Raw genomic sequence first — 20,227 nt, forward strand, 5'->3', positions numbered from 1 at the left:
TCAACATGACGACCATGTCATCTTATTTTCTCAATGCAAGTGTCTTGTACTTTGGGATAACTCTGAAATCATTCCCCATTTGCTAATATACAATGCTCTTAATAAGAAGACAATCACATCCAAGCCACCAGATGTTAATCATGAGATACATCTTGAGGGTCTCACACGGATTCTGATTCATTGATTTTAATCAAGTGGCTTACATGTTATAAATCAAAACTTTGGGAAACATAATGATCTTATACGCTGTTACGTTGTATATGCTGTAAATTACTGGTTACATTGAAACAGCTCAATTTGTTTAAATGGTGAGCCTCAAAAAAAGGTCAAATTAGCAAGTCATCCTAAAAGTTGGCCTTTTACAAAATAATACAATTGTCACGCTGATTGCACACCAACCATTCCAATACAATCCCTTACTAAACAGAAATTGTTAACATTAACAAAAATTCAAATGACCCACTCATTATCTATACTAACTCTAATTAGTGGTCATTACATTTTGACTACTAAAGTGATTTGAATATTATTATCATCTTTAGTCTTCTGAGGTTCACATCGAATGATCAGAAAAAGATTTTGTTTTTATACCTGTTAATAGTGTAATAGAGTATTAAGATGAAGTTTTGTTTCTTTATTTCAGATAGACAACACCACAGTTTAAAGTGTTATAAATGTGCTTAACACAAATAAACCTAATGACTTTTTAAAAAGTTGTCAGCTGTGGTTCAGTCAGCAGCACTCTAGTCAGAAGGTGGTGTGTCCAAGTCAGAGACATGAGCATAAAATTCTATTAGGCACTCCAGTTCATCTTTGGATTTATCACGTTGGAAGTCTCATATTTCAGTTCATCAAATGCAAGATTTCTTGAGCAACAGGGACATTTTTTTTGTGCATAAGTTTCCCACAGACTTTATGAAATTTTCTAAAATTATAGTCAAAACGTCATGTGTCAAAACTGATCCTTTGGTCCAACTTATCCAAGTTTCCCAAACTAGACCCGCTTGCCTGCATTTGGTCCATATCCCTCTAAACCTTTCCTGTTCATGTGCCTGTTTCTGTGTCTTTTAAAATGTTGTAACTGAAACTTGCATCTACCACTTTCTCTGGCAGTTCATTCCAGATACGAACCACGCTCTATGTGAGAAAGTTGTCCCTCAGGTCCCATTGAATTCTACAGTCTCTGCGCGTAAACAGCAAACAAGTTATTCAAATCAATATTAAAAGAAATAAATTGACTCATACAAATTAAACTAAAAAGGCCATAAAAGCAAAGCTATTAAAATTGTCTTTATGTTTACAAAGATCTGCAACATCAATTTTACTTGTGGGATTGGGACTTCAAACTTTCAGAGTCAGAAGTTCTTTGGTAGGAAGGGTGAATTAATAGCACTGATAACATGCTCACCTTGACCAAACTATGCTTGAGTTTTTCCCAACAGACCTTGGGTAATTAACCTAAATTCACACCTTAACACTGATGCCTGTGCAGGTTAACTGTGATGAGTGCAACAGCATTTCCTGTGGCAATAAAAGGCTTCACTGACAGCATATTTCACCCCTTACTGTGCACATCACATAAGTGTTATAGCGCAGAGGCCTTTGGCCGATCATGGCTGTACTAGCTCACTGAATGAGCATTATTACCTAGTGCCAATTCCCTTCATTCTGTACCCTTCCACATTACTTTTATCTAAATAATCATGCAATGCTCTCTTGAATACGTCAATTGCACCTGCCTCCGCCACACTTCCAAACAGTGCACTCCACATCCTAACTATTCAGAGTGTGAAAATGTTTTTCCTCACTATACCCTTGCTTCTTTTACAGATCTCTGAATCTTTTTACAAGCAGGAACAGTTTCTCTTACCTACTCTATCCAGCCTACTCAGAAGTTTGAGCTCTATCAATTCTCCTCAACCTTCTTCTCTCCAAGCAGAACAGTCCCAACTTCTTCAATCCATTCTCCTAACTGAAGTTCCTCATTCCTGCAATAATTCTTATAAAATATTCTGCACTCTACCCAATGCATTCACATCCTTCCTACACTGTAGCACCCAGAACTGCACACAATACTCCACCAAGTGTCTGATACAAGAGACAACACAATGTGGAGCTGGACAAAAACAGCAGGTTAGGCAGCAATGGAGCAGGAAAGTTGATGTTTCAAGTTGGGACCATTCTTCAGAAATGGAGAGGGGGAAGGGAGCTGGGAAATAACTAGAGAAAGGAGGGGTGGGGCTGGGGAAAGATAGATGGGATGGAGATAGGTGGATGCACCTACCTTTCCCCTATTTAATTTCCATCGGGATTGGCTGGTGGGGAGGGTCTGGCGGAAGAAGATGGACAGATTGTACTAGATCAAGGAGGCAGGGACGAGAGGGAGGTTTGGACAGAGGATGAGGCCAGAGATGAAGCCTACGTTAAGGCCATCAGGCTGTAGGCTCCTGAGGTGGAATATGGGGTGTTGCTCCTCCAGTTTGTAGTGGTGTCATTTTGGCACTGGAGGATGCCCAGAATGGATATGTCTTCAAGGAAGTGGGAGGGTGAGTTAAAATGGCTGGCAACCAGGTGTTGTCAATTATGGCACACAGAGCACAGATGCTCCACCAAACAGTCTCAGAGTCTGCGCTTGGTCTCACTGATGTAGGGGAGGCCATAAGAGCAACGGATACAGCAGACCAGGTCAGAGGGTGTACAGGTGAACCCCTGTTGGATGTGAAAAGTTTGCTTTGGGCCTTGGATGGAGGTGAGGGGGGAGGCGAAGGAGCAGATGTAGCACTTCCTGCATTTGCAGGGAAAAGTGCTGGTCTCTTTGCTCTCTCTCCTGTAAGAATGCAATCCCTTACTCCCCAGTTCCTCCACCTCTGCTCCCAAGATGGACTCCCAGACATCCCAGATGTGCTCCTGCTTCAGGGACTGCAACATTCCCCCCTCCAGTGATTAAAAATGCCCTCAACCACACCTCCTGCATTTCCTGCACTTCTGCCCTCAAAACCCCTCCCTCCGACAAAAATAAAGACAGAATGCCCCGGTCCTTACGTACCACCCCACTAACCTCTGCATCGACCACATCATTCTCAGCCACTTCCGCCACCTGCAATCCAATCCTAGAACCAAACAGTTATTTCCACCCCCCCCCCCCCCCCCCCCCAACCCTATCTGCCTTTTGTGGGGACCACTCACTCCGTGACTCCCTCTTCCGCTCCACCTCCCCACTAACCGTACACACACAGCACCTGACCCTGCACCTGCCCCTCCACCTCCCACCAAACCCAAAGCAAACATTTCACATCCAAGAGGGGGTCATCTGTATATTCTCCAGCCTGGCCTACTATATCCATCGGTCCTAATGGGCCTCCTCTGTATTGGTGAGACCAAGTGCAGACTCAGAACTGTTTCGTGGAGCATCTGCATTCAGTACACCACAAATATAACACTTTTCAGTTGCCAACCACTTTAACTTTCCCTCTGACTTGCTTGATGAAATGTCCATCCTACACCTCCTCCAGTGCCACAATGACATTACACGCAAACTAGAGAAGCAACTCTGCCTTGGGAGCTTACAACCACATGAGCTTAACATAGAATTCAGTAGTTTCAAAATCTCCCCACCCTCAGCCTCAGCCTCATCCCCTATTCAAACCTCTCGCTTATTCCTGCCTCCTTGGCCTGACACAACCTGTCTCATTGACCAATTCCCACCACTCCTTACCTGCATTCACCTATCACCAGCCCACCTACCTTTCCCCTATTTAATTTCCAGCTCCCTTCCCCCTTTCTCTGAAGGGGGGGTTCCCAAACCAAAACATGAACTTTCCTGCTCCTCTGATGCTGCCTGTCCTGCTGTGTTGTCTCGGACTCCAGCATCTGCAGTTCTTGCTATCTTCCGTATTATACAAGTTCAACATCACCGCCCTGCTCTTGTAATCCAAGTCCCTATGAATAAAGCCAACAACATGGAATGCCTTCCCTACTGCTTTCTCTAACTGTCCGGCCACTTTCGATGATCTGTGTACATTTGCACACAGCCAGCTCCCCTCGCTCCTGCATCCCTCTTAAGACTGGTACCCCCTACTTTATACTGTCTTTCAACCTTCTTCCTACCTCACTTTTCCAGTCAGCTATCACCTACCGACTTGTCAGAAGATACCAAAAATTGTTGTCGGTTTTATCTAACTTTTAACGGGGAGTTTTGACAGATTAGTCGTACTTGGCTCACAAATATGGACCCACTAAACTCTGTGTCGCGCCATCACGTGTGAATTGCACCTTTTGGAAGAGGGGATCTTAGCCAACGTTTACTTCTAAGCAACATTACTCTAAGCCCTTGATACTGGTCATTCCCAAGTTGCTGCCTGTGGGCTAATGCTCTGCGTAATTATCTGGGCGGAACTTTTCTCAGCAGCGATTTACGCCCCAAAGGTAGTGAAAGCGAACGGCGCTACATAAATGCAAGTTTGCTGTCCTCACCGCCGCTACCACGGTTTTATAATCTTCGGGCCCAGCGCCTGCCAGCCCTCAGCCCACTCCACCCGCTTGTTAAATCCACGGATCGGCCCGAGGATGATGTAAAACGGGGTCTGCGCAAAGTTTATCGTCACCCTATTTCTCGACGCTTGGCCCGAGCAGCCGGGTATTAATTACTGACTCTGTATCGTCACCTTTGCTGGATTCCAGAATTTCCCGCGAAGTTTAAACAGGGCGCGCGCACCGCTCTGCTCGCGCCTGACCGCCGGCGGTTGCTATCCGCGCACGCGCACCTCGAGGGGCAGGATCTGCCCACCGCCGGCTGCTCGTCTCGGTGCCGGCCTGTGGCCCTGAATCCAACGGCAGGAGTGAGCATGGCCGTGCAGAGCCACGGTCCGCCCGGCTGCGGCTGCAAAGGGATCCGTTCGTGCCTGTTGTGTGAGCGCGGCGGGATTGAAGGGTTCACCAAGTGCCAGCGGGTAAGAGCTCACTTTCCACTCCGGGAACAGGATGAACCCCAGCCTGGGCCCGGGCTCTGAGAACTGACTGATAAACAGCAGAGTGGATAGAAACAGAGATACTTCAACATCCGCAGCTATAAACCCCCAAACACTAGTCCTCCTTCCCAAAGGTGCTGCCGGAACCTGCTGAGAATATCAATGTCCAAGATTGCAGATTTCCAGCATCATTTTGCTTTGTGTTATTTGACATCGTGCAATATTCGAAATCACATCGGAAAGTTATAAAACTTACCAGCAGTTAGTCAGCACCTGCAAAATGACAAGGGTTTATGTAGCCCTTTATCCTTTACTCAAACTGGTACAAACCTTCTCCCAGTCAGTATTTGACTCATATTCCTAATTCGTGTGCATATTCTTCTGTCTCTACCACTGTAACAAATGCTATGAAGTAATGGGTTGTTATGGGAAGTTGCTTTCAACACGTCCTTTCTTGCACAGAACTTCCCAAGGATTGATGGCTATCATAGGAGAGAAGCTCAAGATGTGATTTTGCTGGAATATAAAGTTTTGATGCAAACAAGAAGGAAGATGTATTGGAACTGGATAAGATTTGAAAGGAGTTATGGAGGCGGGGTTGTTGATTTGTTCACTGAACAGGTAGTTTGGTTTGCAGATGTTTTGTCACCATCCTAGGTAACATCATCAATGCATCGCCAATGAAATGTTGGATAACAAGGTAGAGAGCTGGATGAATACATCGGGCCGAGCAGGAAAGCTGATGTTTTGGGCCTAGACCTTTCTTCAGAAAATTTCAGATTCTCCAGCATCTGCAGTGCCTGCTATCTCCAATGAAATATTGGTGGTCTGTCCTGCTTGTTGTTTGTGATGTGGTGGTTGGCCTCATTTCTGATGCTGCTTTGTTGTGGTTGATTATATGGGATCTATTTCCATGTGTGTTGACAGAGTTACACTTTTTGTACCAGGACTCTGGAAAATCCCTTGCATGTCTTTGGTTAGCTTGTCCTCTGATAGTTACTTCGTTCCATTTGAATTGGTGACCTTCTTTGTCCAAGTATATGGAAATGTGTGATAGTTGGTCACATCTCTTGGTAGTTTGTGCTCGTGTACCCTTGAAAGCTAGTTTTCTCCTGGTCTGTCTGATATAGCGTTTGTGGCAGTCCAAATATTGTGTTCAGTTCTGGTTGCCAAACTACCAGAAGGCCGTGCTGGCTTTGGAGAGGCTACGGAAAAGATTTACCAGGATGGTGTGGAAGGCATTAGTTATGATGAGAGGTTGGAGAAACTTGCGTCGTTCTCATTAGAATGATGGAGGTTGAGGTTCAACCTGATAGAGATCCACAAGATTATGAAGGGCCTGGACAGAGTGGACAGTCAGAAGCTTTCTCCCAGGATGGAAGAACCAGTTATTAGGTAGCACAGGTTTAAGGTGCGAGGGGCAAGGTCAAAGGTGATGTGTGAGGCAAGTATTTTACTAAAGATCGGTGGGTGCCTGGAACCCACTGCCGGGGAGGTAGTGGAAGCAGATAGGATAGTGACTTTTAAAGGGCGTCTTGTCGAATATATGAATAGGATGGGAATAGAGGGATATGGTCCCCAGAAGGGCAGGAGGTTTTAGTTGTGATGGGCAGCATGTCGGTGCAGGCTTGGGCTGAAGGGCCTATTCCTATGCTTTTTTTTTGTTCTTGTTCTTCTCTTTCCTTAGAGGAAGTACCATTTCACTTTTCATCCTACATTGGGCTTAGCAGTTGGGGATCACTCCTGTAGTTTAAATGGCTGGACTTTTTCATTTCCTGGAGTATTTTTATTGGATGAATTTGTGAATGAAGAGGAAGAAACTAAGCTGGTGAGCCTGATGGATAATGATGAATGGAAGCTTTCACAATCTGGACGCAAGAAACAGGTAGGTTTTCCTGGCTCAAAAAACGTGCAATTTATGGGTCATTGTTAGAATGCTGTCTATATATTTCACCTGTCAGCACTTTGTTGTATGAAAGACAATACGATGCGTTACGACAGATTCAGCATAGCTCCAACCAACTTCCCGTCACTTTGCGGTACAGCCTGTGCAAAAGCTCCCAATTATACTATAAGAACTGATAGTAGGAGTCCCAAGTATCTAATTGGCAATGTACTGCATTACAAACTGATCTCTGATGCAAATCAAACTTGTATTTTAAAGTATTCTACTGCCAATAGCTAAAAGAAAATATGCACTCGTATTTAGACTGATCTTTTCACATTTCCTGGTTTGGAAGTTTACTTTCCTATGTTTTGTAATATCCTCAATCTCTTGGAATGTGATGTTGAACACCACATCAGGTAACTAGAAGGATTCCCTTAAGCTTTTTTTTTCTGAATATTTTTGTTTAAACAAGTAAGCGATTTAAGGGATATTGGGAACTGCAGATGCTGGAGAATCTGAGATAACAAAGTGTGGAGCTGGATGAACACAACAGGCCAAGCAGCATCTTAGAGCACACTTTTGTGCTCCTAAGATGCTGCTTGGCCTGCTGTGTTCATCCGGCTCCACATTTTGTTATCTCGGATTCTTCAGCATTTGCAGTTCCCGTTATCTCTGATACAATTTTAACCTCACTGCGAAGCCTCTTCCAGGGATGCCTAACCTGAATAAGTTACCCTCCTCGCTCTGGACAAACCTCAGAGGATCTCTCTTCCACTGCAACTCTCCTGTCCTCTCCACCTATCTTCTCCTCTATCCATCTTCGATCTGCCTTCTCCCTCTCTCCCTATTTATTTCAGAACCCTCTCCCCATCCCCCTTTTCTGATGCAGGGTCTAGGCCCAAAATGTCACCTTTTGTGCTCCTAAGATGCTGCTTGGCCTGCTGTGTTCATCCAGCTCCACAGAGAGTTAAGGGAGTTCCTGAGGTGCACAACCTTAAATCAGTTTCAATTATTTTGAAGATCATCTATATCCCTGAGTGTTTCTGTTTAACATTATAATTGCATCTGGTTAATTTCAGTCTGGAATCCGTTTGTGACAAATCATATTTCATTTCCTTTTCAGAACAAACCCAAAGTAATCTTGCACGGGCAGTTTTTTTTTTAAACAGGATTTAATGAATTGGTCATAGTGTGGTGTAATAAACATTAGCAAGTAAAACTGACTAGATAATCAGAAAAGTGAAGCAATCTGCAGTTAATTTAGGAAGTTCACATTTCTAATTTCATCATTGCCATAACCTGAAGGAAATATCTTGCTTTTTTATTTGGAGGAACTTTCACATCATCAAGTCTTTCTAAAGTACTGCACAATAATCTTTGAAGTGTTGCTACCATTGTAATAAAGGGAAAGGAGCAGCCAAGAATCAGTGATAACAAAGTGTAGAGCTAGATGAACACAGCAGGCCAAGCAGCATCAGAGGAGCAGGAAGGCTTGCTGTGTTCATCCAGCTCTACACCTTGTTATCTCAGATTCTCCAGCATCTGCAGTTCCTACTATCTCTCTAGCCAAGAATCAGTAATCACAGTAGGCATCTCCTTTTTGCGATTTCAGTTGAGGGCTAAATATTGACTCACTGGCAGAACTCTCCTGCTATCCAAAGGATAATAGCATTAGCATTTTCACAACCTCCTAAGAGGATAAATTAGAGTTTCTGTTTCATGTTTCATCTGAAAAATGGTATTTCCAACACTGCAGGACACCCTATGTAGAAGTTATTTACTCTACAACACCTTGTACATTGCACTTGGGGATATACAGTGTCTTATCTAACAAAATTAAGTAAAGCTGCTTTGTATTGTTTCCTGTGATATTACAATTTTCAACACTGGCTTTGTTATTTTCTCTGCTTTTTTACCTGCACGCATTTTCTGAAAAATTTTCACATTTAGAAATGTTTTGTAATTGCTAGAAATACGTAGATAATTTTCTTGGGTCTTCATATTTTTTTTCTTTGTCAATATGTAGGACTATGGTCCAAAGGTGAATTTTAAAAAGCACAAATTGAAAGTAGGAAGCTTCAGTGGCCTACCAAGCTTCAGCCGTCTCCTCCTAAATCGAATGGTACAATATCCTGTGTTGAAAAGCTTTCTTCCTGTGGAGCAATGTAACCTGGATTATAGACCAGAACGTGGCTCTTCCATTGACGCACACTTTGATGACTGGTGGTTGTGGGGTGAACGTTTGGTCAGCCTGAATCTACTGTCTGAAACTATATTATCAATGTCTTGTGACTCAGAGGATCTCATCCAGCTCCATCATCAGTCCTGTGATCCAGTAACGGATAATTCAGACAGCCTTTGTAATTTCCATGCAGATAATACTCAATTTCTGTGCACAGATAACTGTAGTGTGAAAAGCACCGGTGACAACTGTCAAAGGCATGTCCCTTATAAAGACATAGAGGTAGCCATTCATTTGCCGAGAAGATCTTTAATTGTTTTATATGATGATGCACGATATAAATGGAAACATGGCATAAACAGGGAAGATATTAAATCAAGGCGGATCTGCAGTACCTTTAGAGAGCTATCAGAAGAATTCAGCCATGGAGGGAATCAAGAGGCATTGGGAACAGAGCTCTTGGATCTTGCATTGAGCTTTCAAGGTGTTCCTGTATGAAATTACTGTTTATAAAATGTCAAGTGCAAGTAATCATCATTACAAAGTCAGCTTTGGGGTATCTTTTTTTTTTAAAAGTTGTTATTTAACCCATCTTCCTATGCTGTGTTCTGGATCATATAGGATGTAATGGATGTTCCAGTATCTGTCCAAACCTTTGCAGCATTATAAATGTTTTGTTCGAGTTGTAAAAGAGCAGTGAGATTCTGATCTGATTTATTTTTTTTCTCTGCTGCCCCACTGAAAAACAGTCCACTCCTAATCTTACCCCTTTTAAGCAAACAGTCGTCTTTCGGCAGAAACTATGGAATCAGAATCATGCTTTGTCACAGTTATCCGCTCATGTACTTCGCACATGAGCCAAAATGAGGCTTTTATTGATGAGGGAAATGAAACATGAGGTATGTGTGGGGAATCTATAATCTATTCAATGCACATTTAGTGAAAATACGTGTTGGTTTGAGGGTTGACCAGTTAAGAGGGTGATGTCTATTTTTAATTAATGAACTTATTTTAAATTAATTAATTAATACACAGTTCAAATTATATCAACCTGTCAAGCTTTTTCCTCAGAAACCAATGATTGGGGTTTTCTCAAAGCAAGGAGGTAGTGATCTATTTTACTTTCAAATGTTCCGATTTTTAATTTGAATAAATGCTAATATTTTTAAACAATTTTATGCTCTAATCTAACTTTAACTTTAATTACTCAAACATGACATTCAATGTTTTGGAATTCTGTTGCCCAATGAGCTTAAGATTTAAGTAATTTTGAATTGAGAACTAGGTTGTTGCATATCTAATTACTGTTTCTAAAATATCAGTTATTTTGGAATGGGACAGTCCTTTCTCAACCATTTACATTTCTTGGATTAGCACCCCTACCTCGCATTTAACTATCTCTTGGCTTAGATCAGCAACTGCTTTGGCTGCCAATTCCTTCCTTTTCTTGCTGTCCATCCATTTCCCTGTCCTCCCACTCCGCCGTCAGCACAAATACCACCCTTTCCCAGTTATATTCAATTCTGACAAAGGATCACTGGTCTCAAAACGTTAACTCTGTTTGTCTCCCTACAGATGCTGCCAGACCTCTGCTGAGTTTCTCCAGCACTGTTTTTGTTTAAGCTTCACCTGCCTTCATGATGTTAACGTCCATCCTTTCAAATATACATTTTCAATATTGATTCAGCTCTGTCCACTGAAATACACCTTCATATATGAAGCAAGATACATCTTACTTATGGGAGTATGTGACACTCCATGCAACTATCACTCTGCTGGATGGGTCTCTGATGGGAGCCTTGCCTGGCTGATTACCTCTGTGGTAGTTTTGTGATTTTTGTCTATGACAGCAACAGTCATGCCTCCCCACTGCCGTCACCAGAAACAGCAGTATCATCTGAAACTGGCCGGCCAAAAGACCTAGAAAAATCATGAGACAGTTGTGTGATGCACATGGATCAGGATGCCAAGCAGTGTGAGGTAGCACTGTCAGATGGCACAGCATATGGAGGGTTTTAATAACCTACAAATCCAGATAGAATACATCCCAGGTTTAAAAAACAACTCCCATAAGTGCTTATGTGGTTGTGCTGTGGAAAATGCTGAAACCATACAAGTTCCAACAAGACTCAGTGCTGGCAAGAAGTCCGTCTCTACACAGACAGAAGAAATGGGAGTGAGACCCACAAGACTGTAGTGCATTTCTTATGCAGGCCTGGATCTAGGATTAGGAGTTCCAATCAATGCGGACAAAGACATGATAGAAGAAAGTGTTTAGGCAGCCTGCAACAGTTTCTTCAAGGATTTGGGAAGGGTTGACGATGTTCTCAGCAATGAAACGTTGGCTCAATATAGGTGTCATATCCAGTCATCATTGAACTATAAAAGAAGTGCCATTAATAAACTTGTGATACATGACATCACTGAGCAATTATTTCGTACACTCTGTAACGCTGTGCTTTCAACATTAGGCACTTCCTGCATCCATAGGGATGAGAAACATCAGATTAAGAACATCCAGCAAGGTACTCCCAAGTTATAGATACTCATCCCATTTGCCAGCATTTGGCACATATCCCTCTAAATCCTTTCTGTTGATGTATCTATCCAGATACCATTTAAATGTCATAATTGTACCAGTCTCCATCACTTTATCTGGCAGCTAATTCCACACACACACCACCCTCTGCATGAAAAAGTTGCCCCTTATGTCCTTGTAAATCGTACATCCTCCCCTCAATGTTATGCCCTCTAGTTTTGGACTCCCCTACTCTGGGGAAACGACCTTGCCTATTTACCATATCCATGCCCATCATGATTTTATAAGCTATTATAAAGCCTCCCCTCAGCCTCTGATGTTCTGGGGAAAATAGCCGCAGCCTATTCAGTCTCTCCCTATAGTTCAAATCTTCCAACCCTGGCAACATTCTCATAAATCTTCTCCGAATCCTTTCAAGTTTAACAACACTTCCCTAGAGCAGGGAGTTCAGAACTGCACGTAGTATTCCAAAAGTAGCCTGTCCAATGTCTTGTGCAGCCGCAACATGATCTCCTAACTCTGATACTCAGTGTAGTCCCCAATAAAAGCAAGCGTGCCAAAGTTGCCTTTACTATTCTTTCTATCTGCGACTCCACTTTAAAAGAAATATGAACCTGCACCCCAAGGTCTCTGTTCTACAGGAGCCTACAATTGCCATCTGGAAGAATACCGAGCACTGTGGGAGGAGGTCAAGTGACAAATAACCCACGTCGCTAAGAAGTGTGATGAGTGGAGAATACCACACAATAGCCTGTCATTATGCTAAGTGCTAAAGGTGGAGGACCTGTCATACAAGTCAGCATCTTTACTCGCTTTAAGTGCAAATTAACATTCTCATCAAAGGTCAGCCTCAGCCAACACGAGCACCGTAGGTGTGGACAGCCCCACATTAAAAAATGGTTGGAAACCCTAAAAGTTATTGCAAAGCCAGGGATGAGATCTTACAAATGGATTGAAGAAAAAACATATCATTTTTATCAATTATAACAGCAATGTGCAGGATGCTCATTTATAAATAAAAAGATCACTAGCTTCCTTACTACCAAAACATCCAAGCAAATTTCTGAAAGAGCAGTGTTGTAGAACATCCACATGGTAGCACAACCACCAATCCCTGACGAGATTGAAGAAGATACCATGGAGGTCGGTCCATTTAACAAAGCTGTTGCCTAGAAGGAGGTCACCCAAGAAACAAAAAGGATCATTTGACCTCTGGCCTCTAATCTGAAAATCATGATATTCACAATCAATCAACCTAGCATGAATAAATGTTAAGTAAAAAAGGTGACCCCAAAGTCAGAGTGTTGGGGTTAGGGCCTATGGACCGATCACTGACTTTCTAATGACTGGATGTGTTCAGCGCAAACCTACTCCTAGACCAATAGAACATGGCTTAAGAAAGGTTAAAAGGTATGGATGTGAAAAGAATATGGGTGCAAAGAAATGATGGGCAAGTAAAAGACAGAGTTCTGAGAAACTCAATTGCTCTATAAAAATAATAGGCATCAACTAGCTCACTAGATAATTGGGATGGCAGCCATTACTTTGTGTCCCCTTTCTAAGGAGGAGCCCGAGCATAATTTCAGTACAAAATGATCAGTGCTGATCAATATGGGAAATCTTGATAAATTTTTAATACTTGAATCAAAGGGATGACATTCAGTTGAGACATCCCATAGTGAACAGGAGTCAACTCGACCATTGTGGCGATAGACCCAAAGAGTGCAATTGGTCCAGATGGAATGAAATTAGTGGGTGTTCACAAATATTCACGATGGAAATGCCACACATTTGCCTTGACTCTTTTCTCTGTGGTTAAAAAGCAGCACCATCCTAAACTCCTTAAAAAAGAATCAGAATGGCTTGATTCCAAAGACAGAAGATGCAGAATGTCAGAGAAACATTGATAACTAGAGGAACGTCACTGGCAAGCCGAGGATATAATGAAAACATTCACAATCCTGGAGAATATCATTAAAGATGCCAAATGGAATTGAAAGAACCTTTTATTTTTGTTGATTTTGCAAATGCATTTGATTCAGTAGGACATAAATTACTGATTAAGACACTACAGTGAGTCTGTTTCCCAAAAACATTCATACAATTAATCAACAACCTATACACATACACAACATGACCATAATCAAGGTAACCAATCAAAATCAAACCCAATAAAAATCGAAAAGACATTTAAGCAGGGGGAACCTCCTGTTTCCAATATTCTTTAACATCGTGTCGAATTCATCGCGCACCTTGGAAGAAGCCAGTTCAGGAATATCTATGATTTTGAACAACAAAAGAATGAATTACTCCACCCTAGCTTCACAGACAATTTTGTAGTTTTAATGACTTGCATGCCGGTATGATGAAGAACCTTAAAAAGTCAAAGCATATTGTGAAACTGTGGTCTTACAGTTAATAACGCAAAGACCAAAGGTTTTCACTTTACTTCTAAAGAGAAGACCTTTCAATATAATTGTGAAAAGATTTGGGTTACTGAAAAGAGATGGTATTGAATATATTCCTGCAGGAGCGTTGGAGAGGTAGCTTGGTGCCTGAATCGATTCATGGGCAGTGTTGCAGACATATGTTGGGTAGAAGAGTTTAAGAACAGAATAGCTCACCTGGAATTAGCTGCTTTCTGACCATTTCAAAAGATCACACTCATAAGGACCCATATTCTCAGGTGTATTATCACTTGATCCTCACGAAACATCCCAGAAAACATTCCACACTTGACTTAATTATCTATAATGCAACCAAGCAGTCTATCTGTCTCCTACTGAATATGACGGATGGCCTTACATATATCAAAAAGAGGGATGGTGGACAAGGAATGCCTAAGCTCAAGGTTTAAATTGCAGCTGCTGCAATTCTGAAATAGGAATTAATCGAAGCATTCAAAGATCTTGTAGTACAGGCCTCATTTCCAATTCTCTGGTAAGGACAACTTGGATACTGTGAAAAGTACTTAAGGTCCTGAAGGTAATTGAGACTTTTGCACAAAAGCAAAAATGCAAACCCTAAGTAGAAACAGAAGAGTCCATGAATCACCCTGATGCTGAACAAATAATATCGGAAACAATACCTACAACTAACTATGAGACCTGTAGAGATTGGGAATGATCAAAAGGTTGGAGTTAAAAACCCAAGAATCTGGGATTAGTTATTACAAAAATGATTGGTCTCAAATACTTCTATCAAATCATCATACAATATCAAATCATCAAATTAATCAATGATTTTACTATTGGATTGTAATCCATATCCTATTAAGCCTACTCTATCAAGAGGTAGATGTGCACACTCAAGGAGTGTTGTAGATGTGAGGCCCCACTGGAAACATTAGCTCATATTTCAGGGAACTGTCCATTCATTAAAAATACACAAATCAAATGGCACAACTAGACCACTGCCAAGTAACAACAACATGTTGAAAAGTTTGGATGGATGACATACAATGAGCTGCGGTTGAATGACAGACTGATCGCTATGGAAACTGGAATCTGATCTTCAAGAAAAGACCAAGAAACTATGATAGTTTGTATTACAGTTCAATTTGAGAATGATAGTAAAGCATTGGAAACTGCGTGGAATGAAAGAGTTATAAAATGTAAACATCTAGACCAAGCAATCTTGGAACTGACTGCAGGATCTAAAGCTGTTCACTTCAGCTTTATTGAAATGGCTTAAATTGAACAACACCCTCGTACAGTTCTTTGGAATTCAGAGATTTATGTCCTTCACTTGGGACATCTCACATTTAACTATATCCTTGACACTGGAACTAATTCAAGTATTTGGAGAGAGGTGAATTGGAACAATAATTCCCGTCCAGCTTTTTGCCATACATGACTATCACTGCCTGTACGGGGCCAGGGTTCATTGGACTGTTCGAGGACACGTGCGGGCACAATCACCAGGGATTTCAGTTGGCGGTTGGGAAATAAATTATCCTAAATTATATCATTAACTTTATTAATAATTAAAATGTAAACTATGAATGTTAATTATATAATTAATGTTTATGTTTGACATGTTATACTTTGTTTATATTTTACAATTAATGTATATTTATTACTGTGTTAATACTATTAATCCTAATGGTGGGTTACTACAACTAATATACACATCAAATATTGTAGGTGACGCTGGACAACTGATCAAGGATTCTCAGATATTGGGGAATTAGTCCTTCAACCTTCTGATGTGACATTTCATCCCTGTCCTCTTTCAACAATAGAGGTTCCCTGTGAGAGGCTTCAACACATCAGTGAGCAACACAAGGCACTTTTATGAGTGTCCCGCAAACTGTCACATCGTACTCTCATCAGGTAGCAAGTACAAAATAAAGCTGAGATAACAAAGTGTGAAGCTGGATGAACACAGCAGGCCAAGCAGCATCTCAGGAGCACAAAAGCTGACGTTTTGGGCCTAGACTCTCTGATGAAGGGCCTAGGCCCGAAATGTCAGCTTTTGTGCTCCTGAGATGCTGCTTGGCCTGCTGTGTTCATCCAGCTTCACACTTTATTATCTTGGATTCTCCAGCATCTGCAGTTCCCATTATCACAAAATAAAGCTGTTTGCTTGTAGTTGTGAGCTATCACCTCTAGATGTCTCTGCTGAATTATATTGCTTGAAGTCAATATTTATTTAACTTTGTTTAAGATAAGTTATTAAGAATCATTGAATCCCTACAATGTGGGGACAGGCCCTTCAGCCCAACAAGTCCACGCCAACCCTCAGAGCATTCCACCCAGACCCATACTCTCTATAGCCCACCTAACCTACACATCCCTGAACACTGTGGTCAATTTAGATTAGATTCCCTACAGTGTGGAAACAGGCCCTTTGGCCTAACAAGTCCACACCGCCCCTTGAAACATCCCACCCAGACCCATCCCCCTATAACCCACGCACCCCTAAACACTACGGGCAATTTAGTATGGCCAATCCACCTAGCCTGCACATCTTTGTACTGTGGGAGGAAACCGGAGCACCCGGAAGAAACCCACGCAGACACGGGGAGAGCGTGCAAACTCCACACAGACAGTCACTCGAGGCTGGAATCGAACCTGGGTCCCTGGCGCTGTGAGGCTGCAGTGCTAGCCACTGAGCCACCGTGCCACCCATAAAATTACAGGTATTCTTTCTGTATCGTTTTGAAGTCATTCTCTGTCTTTCCCATTCACCTGTCTTTACTACTGGACATTTCTTTGATTTCATCTGGTCACTATCCCCTTTGTCTCTGCCAGTTCCTTGCCAAAACCATTACTTTCCAGATCACCAATCTTGTAGCCAGCTCCTGGCCATCACAGCAAACCACTGGGGTATAGTAAGTTTGATAATGAAATATTGAGTAATTAGGTTTATTTGCTTTCTATTGCACAAATGGTCTCAACATGAAACTCAAACAGAATGTTATCCCTTGAGGGAGGGGGAACATAGAAAAGATAATTCTAGAACTGTTTTTATTCACTCATGGGACATAGTTTTGGTCATTACTCACCACCCAAGAACTGAGTGGCTTGCCAGGCCATTTTAGAGGGGAGTTAAGAGTCAACCATATTGCTGTGAGTCTGGAACCACATGTAGGCCAGACCAGGTGAGGATGGCAGATTTCCTTCCCTGGAGATCATTAGTGAGCCAGACAAATTTTTCTGACAATCAGCAATGGCTTCATGGTGATTATTACATCTGTAATTCTAGTATTTTTTTAAATGAATTCATATTCCTCCATCTGCTGTGGTGGGATTTGAACCCAGGTCCCCAGAACATTAGCTAAGTTTCTGGAATAATAGTCTAGTATAATTATACCAAGCCATCACTTCCCTGTTTAGGCCTATTCCTTTCACTGTAATTTTATTTTGCACACTGATTTTTAAAAATAATTACACAAATTCTAAAAGAACTGCACTGTACAGAGTTATTTAGGTCCACTTGACATGTCAAAATACTTTATAGCCAAATTATGCTGTAATACATTTGCAGGGCAGATGGAATTTGAACCCAAACCATCTGATTCACAGATAGTGACACTAACACCACAACACAGGACCCTCATACTTTTGTTGGTAAATGTGACATCAAAATGCACGCAGAAAGATCCCAAATTGTACAATGAGATGAATAAAAATTATTTTTTGAGATAAAGCTGCTATTTGAGAAGTAAATGTTATATAAAGCATTAAAACTTTCTTATGTACATCTCATGCTGCGGAATCTCAACCTGCCTGAGTGGGCTAAAAAGGATGTAAGTTTAAACCAGCCATGACTCAAACTGTAACAATTTCCTCATTGACTCAGAAGTTGTGGGTCTAAATTTCACTCTGAAAATCGTAATCTGAATTGACACATCAAGCATAGTACTGTGAGGCTTTTTCCCCCAATTAGTCAGATTTTAAATTGTCGCCTTATCATCTCAAGTAAAAGTTCCCATTGTCCCATGGAAAGAACAGGAATGTTCTCTCTGTGTTCTGACTTTTCTTTCCTTTCAACATCCTTAACAATAGAGATCATTATTATGATACTTCTGTTTGTGGGAACCTGGTGTGTGGAAACGGCTGTACATTTCCTACATTATCAAAGTGACTGCTTAAAAGATCCTTTATTCACTGTAAACCATTTGGAATGTTGTGGTCATTGACAAGTTTGCAAAGGTAAATCTTAAGAGATCCAGCTAAAAGACCACAGTAGTTCTGAAGTATGGTACCATAAATAGAAGCAGAGACACGTATTTTTTAAAAAGACACTGAATTAGTGTAAGGATCTGAAATGCATATGGCTGGAATAATTAGATAATACAGCTGCTTAAGTGAACGTAGCACCACTTAAGAAAAATAAGGTGGTGATTTTGAAAAAAACTGCACAGAATACAATTAAATGAAACACTAGTCAATTTCGAAGGTGGATTTACCTTTTTTTAAATCCCAGATGTTTCTTTGTACCACAATGACGCTATATTGATTTAATATCGGATTTAAAAGAAATACCCCTGCAGATTTATAACTCGTCTAATTCTCATCATCGTTTCATAAGTTTTTGGGAGAGAAATAAATGTATTTGCACCTATTGACTGGATTTACCAGGATGTTACTACTACCCCTTGTACCAGTCTGTGCTGTCTTCGTGAACGCAGCATTCATTCCAAATGATAATTTGCCTTAGAAATAATCTTCCGGACACGAATTTTCCCATCAGCCCTGTACAATTATTCTATTGTGCTCTAGCATGACCCCGAATTGAATGTGCGTCTGCGAAACCAGCGTTGACAGGAGCATGAAATAAAGTAGACAAATGGGAGCAGCGGTTCGCTTATTCATTCCTAAACGTGCCAAGTGGATTATGCACTCAAATAAAATCAAAATACCCGGATTCTGGAGATTTTGAAATAAAAACAGTGTTGGAGAAACTCTGGTTTTGGAAGGAGAAACAAAGTTAACGTTTCGCGTTTAGTATGACTGTTGGGAGTTTTATAATTCTCCAGCACTGTGTTTTACAATGATTATGCATTTTGTTTTTACACGTGGGTATTGCTGAAACCTTGGTGATGTTTATAATTACAGAGTTCACTTTATGTGGCCTGTGTAATTAAGTCTCCCCCGCCAGATATACACTATCATTCCGATAAAAGTTTATTACCAAGTTTCATTTCTCGACTCGCACCTGACACCAGCCGTCAAGAGTGGGCGCTCGCTGGAGCGGGGTCGCATGGGATTTGTTGTTCACAGCTAGTGAAACAGCAGCTAGGCTTCCGGCGCTGTTGGCCGGAAAGGACTACAGTTCCCAGAAGGCAGCGCTGGCGTTGACACCCTGGAGACGAGGAAAACAGTGAGAGGGAGGAGTTTGAATCGGAAAGTTCTCGGTGTTTGTTGTTGTAGCCGATACAAACTCGTAAATCCACTTTAGAGAGGACGAGGATGGCAAGTCAGGGCGTCGGAAATGGCGGGGTAGCTGCTGGAGGAGGGGGCCTCGGTGCCAGTGGCTCGGCTTTCTCGGTCACCCCTTTCTCTGTGTCGGGCCCAGGAGCTGGCCTGGGTCCGCTGGTCTCCGTGTGGGAGTGGGAAGACGAGGCGGGTCGTTGGAGGCCCTACAGCAGCCGGGTGAGCGAGCACATAGAGCGCAACCTCCAGCATTTGCAGGGAGCGGCTGCGGCGACAGCTAAAGGAATCAACAGCATCTCCCTGGGCCAGGCCGAGCCCAGGTTGGCTCCCTACATCATCGATATCCCCACACTCACCCAGTTCCGACAAGACACTGGTAAGACTAGCCCCTCGCTCTCAAAAGTGTCAGCAAGATTTAATCACATACTGATTATTTACAATCTTCAGCTTCACTTTTGGTGTTGCTATCAGTGATTCATTCAGTCGTCCTAAATGTTTGCTCCAGGTGCAGATTTATTTGTTAAAATGTTTGCATTTCTTCTGTAAATTGCTTTGCCGATTTAAGCCCGAGGTTTTTTTGACTAAGAAACAGTGTTTTCAAAAACTAATATCACCGAAAAGAAATCAAACGTTAGCCAGGTGTAGAGCTGGATGAACACAGCAGGCCAAGCAACCCACCTATTAATCTCATGCCGCCCCCTTGACCTGCCTGTCCTCCCTGGACTGACCTATTCCGCCCCTACCTCCCCACCTACACCCACCTTTAAC

The 20,227-nt window shown here is 41.9% G+C and overlaps 3 protein-coding genes across 6 annotated transcripts in view; 2 read left to right on the forward strand and 1 right to left on the reverse strand.

The window, feature by feature from the left end:
* The window catches only part of lrwd1 (leucine-rich repeats and WD repeat domain containing 1), a 127,515-nt gene that overhangs the window by 51,185 nt on the left and 56,103 nt on the right, over positions 1-20,227 (reverse strand). Inside the window, exon 1 of one of the 3 annotated variants that reach the window (XM_048557209.2) lies at positions 4,665-4,740. The exons of 1 other annotated variant lie outside the window; for it this stretch is intronic. The gene's annotated coding sequence lies outside the window, so the exon portion shown is untranslated. Of the gene's footprint in view, positions 1-4,651; positions 4,741-20,227 lie in introns of those variants that run through there. One more of the 3 variants, XM_048557210.2, reaches the window with a different exon arrangement.
* Positions 4,685-13,508, forward strand: alkbh4 (alkB homolog 4, lysine demthylase). The gene is made up of 3 exons (XM_048557212.2): positions 4,685-4,949; positions 6,655-6,852; positions 8,882-13,508. The coding sequence occupies exons 1-3, from the start codon at positions 4,845-4,847 to the stop codon at positions 9,533-9,535; spliced, it is 957 nt and encodes a 318-aa protein (XP_048413169.2). The 5' UTR covers positions 4,685-4,844; the 3' UTR covers positions 9,536-13,508.
* Positions 19,374-20,227, forward strand: part of dtx2 (deltex 2, E3 ubiquitin ligase) — a 74,184-nt gene continuing 73,330 nt past the window's right edge. For both annotated transcript variants that reach the window (XM_048557168.2, XM_048557169.2), the window contains exon 1: positions 19,374-19,835. In XM_048557168.2, the coding sequence (XP_048413125.1) occupies positions 19,496-19,835 (340 nt within the window). In that variant the 5' untranslated portion in view covers positions 19,374-19,495. The remainder of the gene's footprint in view (positions 19,836-20,227) is intronic.

This window comes from Stegostoma tigrinum, chromosome 27 (assembly GCF_030684315.1).
Source record: "Stegostoma tigrinum isolate sSteTig4 chromosome 27, sSteTig4.hap1, whole genome shotgun sequence".
NCBI lineage: Eukaryota > Metazoa > Chordata > Chondrichthyes > Orectolobiformes > Stegostomatidae > Stegostoma > Stegostoma tigrinum.